General features: G+C 33.8%; 1 protein-coding gene across 5 annotated transcripts in view; it reads right to left on the reverse strand.

Annotated features, from left to right (window-relative positions):
- WASF1 (WASP family member 1) overlaps positions 1-13,393 on the reverse strand; it is an 89,125-nt gene that overhangs the window by 23,158 nt on the left and 52,574 nt on the right. For all 5 annotated transcript variants that reach the window (XM_063097304.1, XM_063097303.1, XM_063097307.1 and 2 more), the window contains exon 2: positions 4,270-4,426. In XM_063097304.1, the coding sequence (XP_062953374.1) occupies positions 4,270-4,402 (133 nt within the window). In that variant the 5' untranslated portion in view covers positions 4,403-4,426. The remainder of the gene's footprint in view (positions 1-4,269; positions 4,427-13,393) is intronic.

A 13,393-nucleotide genomic window follows, 5' to 3' on the forward strand; every position in this document is an offset into this window, starting at 1 on the left:
CTTTTGCATCTCCGTCACTCTGCAAAAGATGACATTTAAGATCATGTCATCTGCAAATGGCACAATCTGACTTCCTCTTTTCCAATTTGGATGCCCTTTATTTCCTTCTCTTGCCTAATTGCTCTGGCTAGGACTTCTAGTAACATGCTGAATAAGAGTAGAGAGAGTAGGCATCCTTGTCTTCTTCTTGCTCTTTGAAGAAAAGCTTTTTTTTAATTTTGTTTGCTTAAAGTTGTCCAATATATCTCGTAGACTTTCTTCATTCTTCTTTATTCCCTTTTCTCTTTTGTCTGACTGGCTTATTTCAAAAGACCTGTCTACAAGTTCAGAAATTCTATTTTCTGCTTGATCTAGTCTGTTGTTAAGTTTGGGGTTGTATTTTTTAAATTTCATTTAATGAATTCTTCTTGTTTCTTTTTTATAATATCTACCTCTGTCTTGAGTTTCTCATTCATATAATTGTTTTTCTGGCTCCACTGAATTGTCTATTTGTATTCTCTTGTATCTTGTTGAGTCTCCTTAAGATTATTATGGTAAATACCTTTTTAGGAATTTTATAAATTTCCTTTTCTTTGGCGTCTTGTACTGGAGAATTATTGTACTCCATTTGGGGTGCCATGTCTCCTTGTTTTTTTCATGTTTCTTGTATCCCTAGGTTTATGTCTGGGCATCTGGTAGAACAGCTGCTACTTCTAACTTTCTGGGGTAGCTTCAGAAGAGAGAGACTCTTTTCTATAGATGTGTTGTAGTGTTGGTTGGATGGTGTGTTTTAGGCTTAGTTCTGGGTGAGTGCAGTAGTTTAGTCTCAATGTGCTTTCTTTGACTGTATTCAGTGTCAAAGTTATCTGTAAATAATGTCTATGTGGCCTAGGCACTGGGATACTCAACAGCTCTTTGCTGGAGTGGTGGCACAGGATGAGATTACTGGGGCTGCACGTGGGACTTTGAGTGCTGAGAGATTTGTTGGTACACTCAGTGATTCCTCAGTTGAAGTGTGCAACCCTAGATAGGGACACTGGGATCACAGTTGGGACTTTAGGCTTCTGAGAGAGGTGCTGTGGTAATTGGCTGTCCTCCAGTAAAGGGGGTGGGGTTTCCAGGGAATGAAATTGTGGAGCCCTGAGAGAAGCACTGGGGCACTCTGTAGCTCCTCTGGTGAAGGGGGTAACCCTGAGGAGAGATTACCAGGGTTTCAATCAGGACCCCAGACTCCTGGGAGAGGCACTGGGGCATTCTGTAGCTCCTCACCTGGAATGATAAACCCTGGACTGGGTTGCTGAGGCCATGTAGCTTTATCACAAAAAAAAGTATTGAATGTTTTCTGTCTGTTGTCTAGTTACCTAATTTGTCTTACTGATCCAATCTATCCAACCACCCTCCTACCCATCTAGCTTGCTACCTATCTATCTATTTGTCAAATTATCCAAGTTTGAGCCTAAGAAGTAAGTAAGGCTCTACAGCTAATCTTGTCAGCATGAACTGACTATATTCAACAGAGAAAAGTAATGGGAAAAGATCCCTTAGATAATCAGTCTCAATGGTTGTTAAGATAATGACAAAATAGGGAAAAGGAAATTTATATAAATTCTAGATTTAAATAATTAACTACTACAGAACAGAATTAGGTTCTACTAGGAAAAATCTCATAAAAAACTGTGATGTACATATTTGTGATAAAGAAGTCAAGAGCATGTCCAGCCATAAGCCACATGGAGCTTTGTAGCTTTCTTTCACTCCTCTGTTCTCAAGTACTTTTGGTGCTAACTTTTGGTGGTACCAAAGTGAGCATCTCAATCATTTAGAACCATTTTGGATAATCGAGTTTTCTAATTCAGAGATAATTATTTAACGCCTCAATTATTATTTTAATTATTTTAAATGGAAACTGTTGTGAAATATATTCTAAGCTTCCCTGTCTTCTTAAATGGAATACAAAATTAAACATAAGTTAACCTTTTCTTGAAGACTCGTGGCCATGAATTAATTATGAAAATCAAGTATTCTCCTAGGCCAGAAAAGAACCTTGAAATGTACAAGAATATTTGCTTTTACATTAAATGGTCTCTTTCCAGTTTTTCTATTGCTTCTTTCCTTATGTCACTTTTTCTTTGCTGTAAACTACCTCTTTTTGCTGGCTTCAGTGATGCCTCCTCCTATTAGCATCTCCCCCCATACCTCCTCTTGTAATGCTCTGAAGCATAAATGTTTGGAAACTACATCATCAAACCTGCTTGAACTATCAAAAAAAAAGCAAACAGGCTCTGAGAGAGGGATCAATTAGTTATTTTATGTGCGCAGGCTTGTTTATTCTGGCTATCTGGAGACCTTTCAAATTTAATCCCAGGTTCTCAACTATGTCAAGTGGGAAAGCTGCCAGATAAGTTAAATTCAGGGCATTAAACTGTTGTAACACCTTGCTACAATATTTTATAAATCTTCTCTTTGTTTTTCAATCTCTATAAACTGCTTAGAAAATACCTATATGGTTTCCAATTCCCAAATGTGAATCAACCAAAACACAACTTAGTTACATTTTTACAATGTATTTCTATTTACAGAGTTTGGCTACAACATGACCATGTGCTAGCTGATAGATGTTGCTTATATGGACTGCTGCAGACGTGAAAATTCCTTAAATTTTCATCTTTAGGCCATGTATGAAATGAGTACAACAAATTAATATCCTTAATCATTATAATAGTTCTAAATTCTATATTGCTATATACCTAAAACAAGATGCCTGTATTAGATCCAAAATTCAGTTTAATTTTGTTTAAAAAATGTTTTATGCTATGTTACCAATGTAATTTCTATACTCTTAACATGTATTTTAATACTAACATGCTGATATACTCATGTACATGTAAAATAAATTTTACATGAAGTCATTTTACTTTGGATTCAATCAGCGCTAAACCACCAAAAATGTCCATAAAATATCTTTAAACAATGTGTTTTAATAATATGTTAATGTAACATCTGGGAACCCCTGACTAGTCTCAAAAGTACATTCTACATTTCCTTTCCTAAGGAAGAAATAAGTAAACATACAATATTTTAGTGATTCACTGCAAATAACAAACCTGAAATAACCACCAAAAGCAACAAGGAATGTACTTAAAACAAATTCAAAGAAATAGTCTTTCATTTATTCTTATAACTATTTCACAGGCAATGCAAAAACTTAGTATTCTCACAAAGCAGCTGTCAAATGTAACTTTTTATGTTATTCTAGCTATAGATGTGTATGCCCAAACTCTCTCACTTGAAACAAATTAGATTAACAGCTCCTCTTTATCTTGTGCTAACTACTTGATTATAAAAAGAAAGTACAAAAATTAAAAGGAAAAGAAAAGAAAAGCCAAGCCTGCTTATCAGGAGAATGCATGAGGGTGGGTATGGCTGACAAGATAAATCTAGGACCCCTTGGAGAATATAAAATGTATGTAGGCCAAGAATACCTTGTTTTATCTTATTAAATTAAAGAGATAATCCTTCAATTCAAAAGATAGAATGGACTTATTGTTTTACTTCTCTAACATTAAATTTAGAATAATGGGAAATAATTTGTTCAATTCCTTCAGCAAGTAGTTCTGTTCTATAATCTTGTAATAGGAACATAGTGCCCATTTCCTTCTCCCCCACCTGCCATTTCTGTTGGGTTTTATTCTCTGGCCAACCTATTTGCCTTCTGTCAGCCAGAGGCCAGGTTCACATGTTGTTTTCATATCATGCTGCATATCACACTATTGACTGATATCCTGATGTCCCTTAGACAATTCACTTGACTAGTCTAATCCTCTAACTAGTGATGACCTCACATTTTTCACTTTAGATCTTTAATAGTACAAAAATATTTCCCTAGGCTAATAAAATATATATAAAGAGAGAGATACTAGTGTCCCAAAACACAAATGGTTGAAAACCCTAAAAAGAGTAAATAGATAATAACAACCAAGCAAAAGCACAACTCTGGTCCTATCTTTCGTACATTGAATCATATTTTAAAGACAATCCCAATAATTCTCACCCATTACATGATTCTGTTCCTAAGGTATTTCCCTTTCCCAGAAGAAACACATAGGAGAAGAAGAAATTACTCTAAAACTCATTGATTTTACTTAAAATTACTAAATTTTTCAGGATAATTTTGTACTCTTTTCACCAAATATCCCCCCCAAAATTAATCACAAGCACATCTTCTTAATACTCTAAAGCAAAACATTCTGGTTTATGAGAAATATTTTTAAGTGATATAAAAATACTTACTTAAGCTACTCAGTTGTCTAATTATATTTGCCAAGGAAATATTGGTTACACATTCCAGTTCATTCTTAATGCCTCTAGGCAATGCTGTGTGGCACAAGTGCCTAGGATCAATGTTTCTTTTCACTAATGGCATCTTGAGACCTCTGTGTCAATTCACCTGTAGGAATGGAAAAAATAAATTAACACTATTCAATTTCAACCAACATAGATTGAGACTCTATTTTTCAAATTTAAGAATAAAGTATTTGCTTATATGAAGACAATGAAAATGGAGTAGCCTGACTAAAAAAATCAAAATTGATTTGTTAACTTTGTTTCATTTTCAATTATTAGAACATCAACATTATATAAAACATTTTTTAAAAACTTATTTTCAGTGTCACTTGCTACACGCTGAGTTCACAATCATCATCACTATTATTCTTCTAAAACTATTGTTTTTACTTACTACAAGTAGGGGGTTTGTTCTATAGAACTGGTGTAAGAGGTCCTCTCTAAGGAAATGCCTATGAAGATAAAAGAAGTTGCAAGAGTAGTACCAAATTTACATGTCCACATAAAATGTATCAAGTGTTCAATAGCTCAGAGATCAAATATTCCAAGCAGCCCTGCACCTGAAATCTCATCAAAACCTGCCCAGGGCCGAACCCGTGGTGCACTCGGGAGAGTGCGGCACTGGGAGCGCGGTGACACTCCCACCGCGGGTTTGGATCCTATATAGGACTGGCCGGTGCACTCACTGGCTGAGTGCCAGTCACGAAAAAGACAAAAAAAAAAACCTGCCCAATCTTTATTTAATTGACCAAAACATTCAACCTTCTTTGAACTACAGGCTATCCTCACTTTGCATACTTCCCATTTGCACAAATTTTAGCTACCAGAGTTTAGTTAAATAATACCAGTCCCCCAACAACATGATTCAAATTTCTCTTACCACAGTAGATTGAGTAATTAAACAAACACAAACTTTGTTCCCAGCACTCTAGTACCCAAATCACTGTTAGTAAGAGATGCACATCATGATGAGTGACCAATCACCACTTCATTCAAGTTGGTTGGTGAGTGGTCACGGCTCATCTGTTACTCAATTTGCCACAGAGAGCAAAGCATATAGCTGTGTTGCCTTGCTTCCAAGTGCTAAACCCACAAGAAATTTTACAAAATGGGTAGCTGAAAGAGAGAACTGGCCAACAAAGATAAAAGAAACAAAAATTGATAATGCTGGAAATGAAATTCAAATCCAGCATAAGCAGAGTAATAGAAGAAATAGCTGACTGCAGGAATGTTGCCACTGCCCGTTTGAGAGATTCTAGATATGCAGCCAGAGGAACTTAGTGAAGGCAAACTTATAGACATAAATTTTGAATGTAGTTGTGACAAAAAGAAGAAATATGTTCCACAGGAAGTGATGCCAGCAAAACCCCTTCACATTAAAGGAACACTTGGAGCCATTTCACATTGTAAATGCAGAATATAAAATATTGGAAGCTGATCCAAATTTAGTAGAAAGGAACATGACAATTTGCCAATGCACAGAAAAGATGTTCCCTCTGCTAGCTCTGCAATTTTAAGTTATACAAGAAGTTAACAAGAAGCCAAGCAGTGTTCAAACTACTCGATAGTAAAACAATTGTTTCTGTTTACATTATACTAAATGTTTTATTTTTTAAAGGTTTACTATACATTTTAACCAACAATAGGAGAGTTTTAATGTTTTGACAAAAATTTTAAAGAGCATGAAACAACTGTAATTTTTCCCACTGATTAATATCATTGTGCATGGTTTCAACTTGAACGGTCATTTTTATGGTCCCACTGCGCGAAGTGAGGATTGCCCACCTGTTCTTACCTACTGGTAAATAATGGTTACTGAAGGAAGTAATTTATTACTTACTGAGCTTTAATGACTACCAAATGAGAAGTTCTGGATAAATCTAATTGCACTGAAGTGTTACTTATCAACATGTTTTTAGAGCAAACTTTTGCATGAAATTTGTCTTCTTTGACCTATTTGTTGAGCATTCTCTCTACATTTTTTAATCTTTTTAAAATTGTGCAATAAGAAACATACAGAAAAAGCCCACAAAACAAATTTGTACAGCTCAATAATTTGGAAAAAACTCATGTAACCCCATATAAGAAATAAAACATTTCCTGGACCCCAGAACCCTTCCACTTTGGTGTCCCCTTCCCAATCATCCTTGTTTACCTCTTCCCCAAAGGTAACCTAAACTTTTATCAGCATTTCCTTGTTTCACTTTATATTTTCATTTAAGCAGGCCACAGTAAACACTACAGTGTTGTTTTGATTGCTCTTTGAAGTTTATGTAAATAGAGTAATACTACACACATTATTTTGTGTCTTGCCTTTCTCATTCAACACTATAGTTGTAACATTCATCCATATTATGTTGTGTAAAAATGCAAGCTGCCCATTTTTGTTGCTGTATCATGTTCTGTTGTATGACTATACAACAATTTATTTACCCTGTCTAATGTTGATTTGAGTTGTGTCCAGTTTGAGGCTATTATGAATACCATGGTTTGAATGTCTGTCCCCTCCAAAGCTTATATGGAATTTAGTCCCCACTATGGTATTTGAAAGGTTGGGCCTTTAAGAGGTGACTGGATTAATCTATTCATGGATTAATAGGTTAATGATTTAATGGGTTATCAGGGAGTAGACTAGGGGCTTTATAAGGAGAGCAAGTAAGTATGTGGAAATGCTCTTCTCAGCCCTCATTATGTGATACCCTGCGCTGCCATGGGACTCTGTAGAGAGCCCCCACCAAGAAAAAGGCCCTTACCAGATGTGCCCCCCGGACCTCAGACTTTCCAGCCTCAAAAACAGTAGGAAATAAATTCTGTTTCTTTATAAATTACGCAGTTTCAGGTGTTCAGGTAGAAAACAGACTAATACAATGAATAACACTATAATAAACATTCATATACATGTGTCTTAGTGTACACATTTCTGTTGTGAATATACTTTAGGAGAATAGCCAAGTTAAGGATATGCAAAGCTTCAGCTTTAGGAGATGATGCAAACTTCCAAAAGTGACTATACCAAAAGATAAATACTGCATGTCCTCACTCATAAGTGGGAGGAGGGGGAGGTTGGAGGGGGGGGGGAAGAGAGAGAGAGAGAGAGAGAAACAATTACAGTAATTTATTGGACTTTCAAAAGGAGAGAACAGAACTGAGGCTACCAGAGGTGGGAAAGGGGGAGGGGGAAGGGGATTAGCAAGAAACTAGAAATGGGCCACAAAAAATGATTACATTGTATAATGTTGAATATGTTAATTATCCTGATTTGAGCATCACACATTGCACACAGGTATTGATATTCAACACTGTACCCCACAGATATGTACAATTGTTTTAATTAAAAAATGTAACTGTACCAACATATACTGCTTTCAGCAGTTTAAGAGGCTGCTGCTGCTGCTCCTCCACATCCTTGCAACACTTGATATTGTCAGTTTTTAAATTCTAGCTATTCTTGTGGTATGTTGTGGCAACTTACTGTAGTTTAAATTTGTTTCCCCAATTATTAATAAATTTAGGCACCTTTTCACATTTATTGATCTTTTGGATTTTTCTCTTGAGAAGTGCGTATTCAATGCTCTTCACAATTTTCTATTGGCAATTGGTCGTGTTAGGGCTGATTTGTAGGAACATTGGACATGAACCATTTGAAAATTATATATGGTGCAAATATATTCTCTTCTGTCACTTGCTATTTCATTCTCCTAATGATATCTTTTAATAAACAAGTTTTTACACTCAATATGGTAGAATTTATCAATCTTTTCCTCTCTAGTTTAGTAAGACAACATAGTTTTTGAAATGCCTTTCTAAACCAAGATCATAAATATGACCTTCTATATGCTCTCTTAGCTTTGTTGTTTCATCTTGCACTTTTAATGTATAATTGATGTGGAATTTCTGTGAATGGTGTGATATAGCAGTCAGGTTTCTTATATATTATTTCAGCACCATTTATTGAAAAGACTATTCTTTCTCCATTGCTGTACAGTAGGACTTTTGTTCATAAATCAAGTTTCTATATATTTTTAAATTCAGTTTGGGGCTCTATACTACTCCATTAGTCTATCTGTCTAACCTAGAGCTAATGACACACTCTTAATTAATGGGGCTTTATAATAAGTTTTGCCATCCAATAGGGAAGCTCTCCTACCTTGTTGTTCTTGTTTACTCTTGGCTCTTTGTATTCCCACGTAAATTTTTAGAATCAGATTATCAAGTCACACACACACACACACACACACACACACACACACACACACACACACACACACACACACACACACACACACACACACACACACACACACACACACAGAGAGCCCTCCAGGGAATCTGACTGGAACAATATTAAATCTATAGATCATATTGGTGAGTACTGATATACAATTCTTCCTATCCATGAACAAAATGTGTCCCTCTAATTATTTCAGGATTTCTAAATGTCTCTCAATATTTTATAGTTTTCTGACTAGAAGTCAATGATCACATGACTCTCTTATTCTGTTAATGTAGTGAACTAATTTGATTAACTGCTGTTGTTAAACAACTTTGCATCATTGGAATAAACCTAACTTGGTTGAAATGTATGTGGTAGGCAAAATAACGGCCCCCCAAAGCTGTCCATGGCCTAGTCCCCAGAATCTGTGAATATGTTATATTGCATGGCAAAGGGGAATTAAGGTAGCAGATGAAGTTAAGGATGCTAATCAGCCAACACCCAAATAGGTAGATTATCTTTTTTAATATATTGCTTTGTCTAGTTTTGGTTTGTTAACATGGTTAGTATTTTTGCATATATGTCCATAGAGAAATTGGTCCATTATCTTCCTTTCATGTAATGTCCTTGAAAAGTTTTTTGTTTGTTTTTGTATTAAGGTTATGCTGGCCTCATAAAATAAGTTGAATGTGATATGTTCCCTCTTTCATTATTCTTTGATGGAAGATATGCATTTTTTTTTCTTAAATGTTTGCTATAATTCACCTATGAAACCATTCAATCTCAAGTTTTCTTTGTGGGAAAGTTTAAAATTATAGATTCCCTTTCTTTGACAGAATTATTGAGATTCTCTGTTTCATCTTCTGTCAGTTTTGGTAAGTTGCATTTTCTAGGAATTTATTTCACCTGAATAAATTTTGAAATTAATTGGCATCAAATTATTCTTATAATTTTCCTATGATTATAAGATCCATGGTGATATCCCTCTTTTTCATTTATTACACTGGTCAATTTTGCATCCTCTTTTTTTTCTTTATCACAAAGTGTTTATCAATTTTATTAGTCTTTTTAGAGAATCAATTTTTGGCTTCATTGAATCTCACTACTGTATATTTGTTTGCTATTTCTTATTGCTGATTTATTATTTCTATTCTCCTTTCTGTGTGTTTAATTGGTTGCTCTTTTAAAAAATTTGATATAGATACGTCATTGATATTCATCTTCATTTCAAAAACATGGTTTTAAAGCTAGCAATTTCCCTCTCAGCACATACTTAAATATATCCCTCAAATTTTGATGTGTAAAAATTTTATTTTTGTTCAATGCCAAATATTTTCTAATTAGCATTGTGATTTTTGACCCATGGGTTATTTATAAATATATTAGTTTGATTTATAAACATATGGAAATTTTCTAATTATCTTTTTATTACTAATTTCTAGCTTAACGGCATTGTGGTCATAGAATACACTGTATGATTTCAGCCCTTTAAAATTACTTACTCTATTGCCCAGCATATAGCCAATTTTTATAAACAGTCTAGGTGTACTTGAAAAGAATGTACATTTTGTTGGTGGTAGGTGCAGTGTTCTATATCTACATTAGTTAGATTTGCTAATGTGCCAAAATCTATAGCCTTACTGATTTTTTGTTTGCTGGTTCTATCAGAGAGATGTTAAAATCTCCCACTATGACTATAGATTAAATTCTCCATATGATTTATATATTTTGAGACAATGTTATTAGGTACATTTACGATTATGAAGTTCTCTCTTTATCTCTAATAATATGATTTTTTCTAAAAAGCCTATTTTGTTTAATATTAATATAGCTATACCAGCTTTCTGTTGGTTTTTGTTGGTATAAGATAACTTTTCCCATTCTTTTCCTTTCAACCTTCTTGTATCCTATGTTTTAGATATGTCTCTTCATAGAATACAGTTAGGTGCTTCTTTTACTTTTCTTTAACCCAGTTTGGTAACACTTGAATACTTCATTGGTATAGTGCTAATTAATGTTCCTTTTGCCCAGGATATTCTCCTTGCCCACATTCCCTCATTTCCCTACTTCTACCTAATCTTCAAATTTCAGCTAAAATGAGAGCATTCCCTGAACTCCCATTGCCAAGATCTGGTCCTTCTGTTAAAATTTTCTCACAGCAACCTACAATTTTTCCTTACAACACTTGTCTCAGTTTGTAATTACTCATACTTATCTTCATGATTTATTTCTGTCTCTTTTATTAGTCATAAAGCAGATTTTGTATCTTTTGTTCCTCAAAGTATACTGCATGCCTGGTACATGCTTAGCACATAAAAAAGGGTTCAATGTATATTTGTGGCATAACTCTAAAAAAATTTATTTTTATTTTGCAGCTGGCCAGTAGGGGGATCCAAACTCTTGACCTTGGTATTATAAAACTGCTCCAAGGAACTGAGCTAACCAGCCAGCCCTCAGAAATTCTTAACTCCAGTTCTAATCTCTCTCCTAAACTGCAGATGTGCATCTGCAACTGTCTCTTGGACATCTGTACTTAAAAGTTCTGTTAAAAAACCTCAAATTAAATATGTCCAAAACTAAACTCTAACCAACTGACCCAACCAAAGTAGTTTTAGAGTATTATCCTAATTCCCAAAGAAAAACAGCTTTCATTGTGATTAAAATAGAGCCCATAGGTACAATGCAAAGCTTTTTGGAAAGAAAACTTATCCTTTCCTTTTACCTCAGTTTCAATACCAGATTCATTTCTTTATTTCTTTGTCTTACTCCTTGATGATACTAATGGTGATTTATCAAAATCACCTAACTCAATTATCAAAATCTTAGTGGCAAAAAGAACAAGAAAGCCTAACAGCTTCATCTCCGAAATCCTGAAAAAACTGCCTGATTCTTGTTTTAGAGAGTTAACACCATCTTTAACCTAAAATTCTTTGTCAGACTAGGAAAGAATAATAACAACAACAAAAAAAATCCTAAATGCTAAAAGGTATAATTTAATTAGCAAGCAAATATAAAATCAAATTCATTTCAGTATTTTTAATACTGCAAATGATACATTTTCTCTTTAAAAGCAATAAAAAATATTGCATAGAATGAACCAATTACATATAATTTAACATTGTTTTAATCCATCAATGACTAACTTTTTTACTGAGGGAAAACCCTTTTATTTAACAAGAAAGCAAAATTATATTGTGCTAAAACATAAAATAACTAATTTTTGAAATTGTTAATCTGTTCCCTTAGGTCACAGCTAAAGACACTACCATAGCAACCAAAAATTTCCCAACTATTGCATAACACATGTACTCTAAAAGTAATTAAGTTAGATGGCAACGTAAAAAACTAAAACAATTCACAAGTTTCTTCATGTACTTTCCTGTGTTCTTAGCAATTAAATTGCCCATCACTGAAGCAAAAACAAAGAGATTATTGGAGTATGCAAGCTAAAGAATACTTCCCTTAATGAGACAGATTTATAAATAATTTTTAAGATAAAATAATTTAGCTAAAATCTCGATAACCTGTTTTTAATTAAAAATATCTTTTCATGGGTATTCTTTAAAGTTCTGATGTCGATTTTAAAATTAAAAATAAAATTAGCTACAATACTGCTTAAGATATCATGTTTATTAAACTAGTATATTAAAAGCCCTCTTAGGAGAACAAGGAAAATCAATCTATTGAAATCTAACCATAGCAAAATGTTTGACAGAATTCTAAATTAAAACTTTATTTTGGGGCCGGCCCCGTGCCTCACTGGGGAGAGTGTGGCGCTGGTAGCGCTGAGGCAACGGGTTCGGATCCTATATAGGGATGGCCCGTGCGCTCACTGGCTGAGCGTGGTGCGGACCACACCGTGCCGAGGGCTGCGATCCCCTTACTGGTCAAAAAAACCCGCAAACTTTATTTTGGTGACTATTGCTAATATTAATACTATGTTCTCTCAGTTAAGAATTCTTTCTGTTTATCCAAAATGAGGCATAAATATATACACATAGAAACGTATAAAGCAATATATAGTGTTAAAAATAACCAAACAACAGACATCATAGTGATTTTACAGCTTTAGAAATCAGAAAAATAAGTCATCTAAATTCTCCTCCTCCTTTTTTTTTTTTTTTTTTTGCTGACCAGTACAGGGATTGAACCCAGGACCCTGGTGTCATCAGCACCATGCTCTAATCAACTGAGCTAACCAGCCAGCCAAAATTCTCACTTTCAGAACTCAAAAAATGGCCTATAAAATTTATTTAAAATATTTACAGAACTCCTTATAGTTAACAATTCAGAAGAAAATAAAATAATTGCTTATTTAAAAATACTATAAAATAATTATAGTTAATTGTTTATGTCATCAATGACAAGTGATTAATTCTTTATACTCATGTCAATGAAATAATCTATGATCATTTAAGCGTGTTTTTAAATTTTAAAAATGACATTAAATAAGGCAAATTTTATGTTAAATTATAGAAATATAATTTTTAATTTTCTTAACACAGTATTGAATATTTAGTTATACAAACTAAAGGAAAAGATTACTCTAATCCTTTCATTATATTATGTGACCTAAGGGAAAAAATTAGAATAAAATAACTATTCTAATAAAAACAAATTTCAATATTTTAAATACTTTTAAGAATTTTTGAGGGAGCAAATACTTTTTAAGAAATGTCTTACCTCTCTAAGAATAGAAGCCATTTAATTATACATAACAGACCAATTAAATAATTTGAGCACAGGAATGTTTAAATGAAGATATGTTCTTCATAGAAATAATTTTCCTAATAAAATTCTATGCAAATGATAAAATGCTTTATAATTCTGACAAACACAACTGATTAAAGTAATATG

Source organism: Cynocephalus volans, chromosome 5 (assembly GCF_027409185.1).
Source record: "Cynocephalus volans isolate mCynVol1 chromosome 5, mCynVol1.pri, whole genome shotgun sequence".
In the NCBI taxonomy this organism is placed as follows: Eukaryota; Metazoa; Chordata; class Mammalia; order Dermoptera; family Cynocephalidae; genus Cynocephalus; species Cynocephalus volans.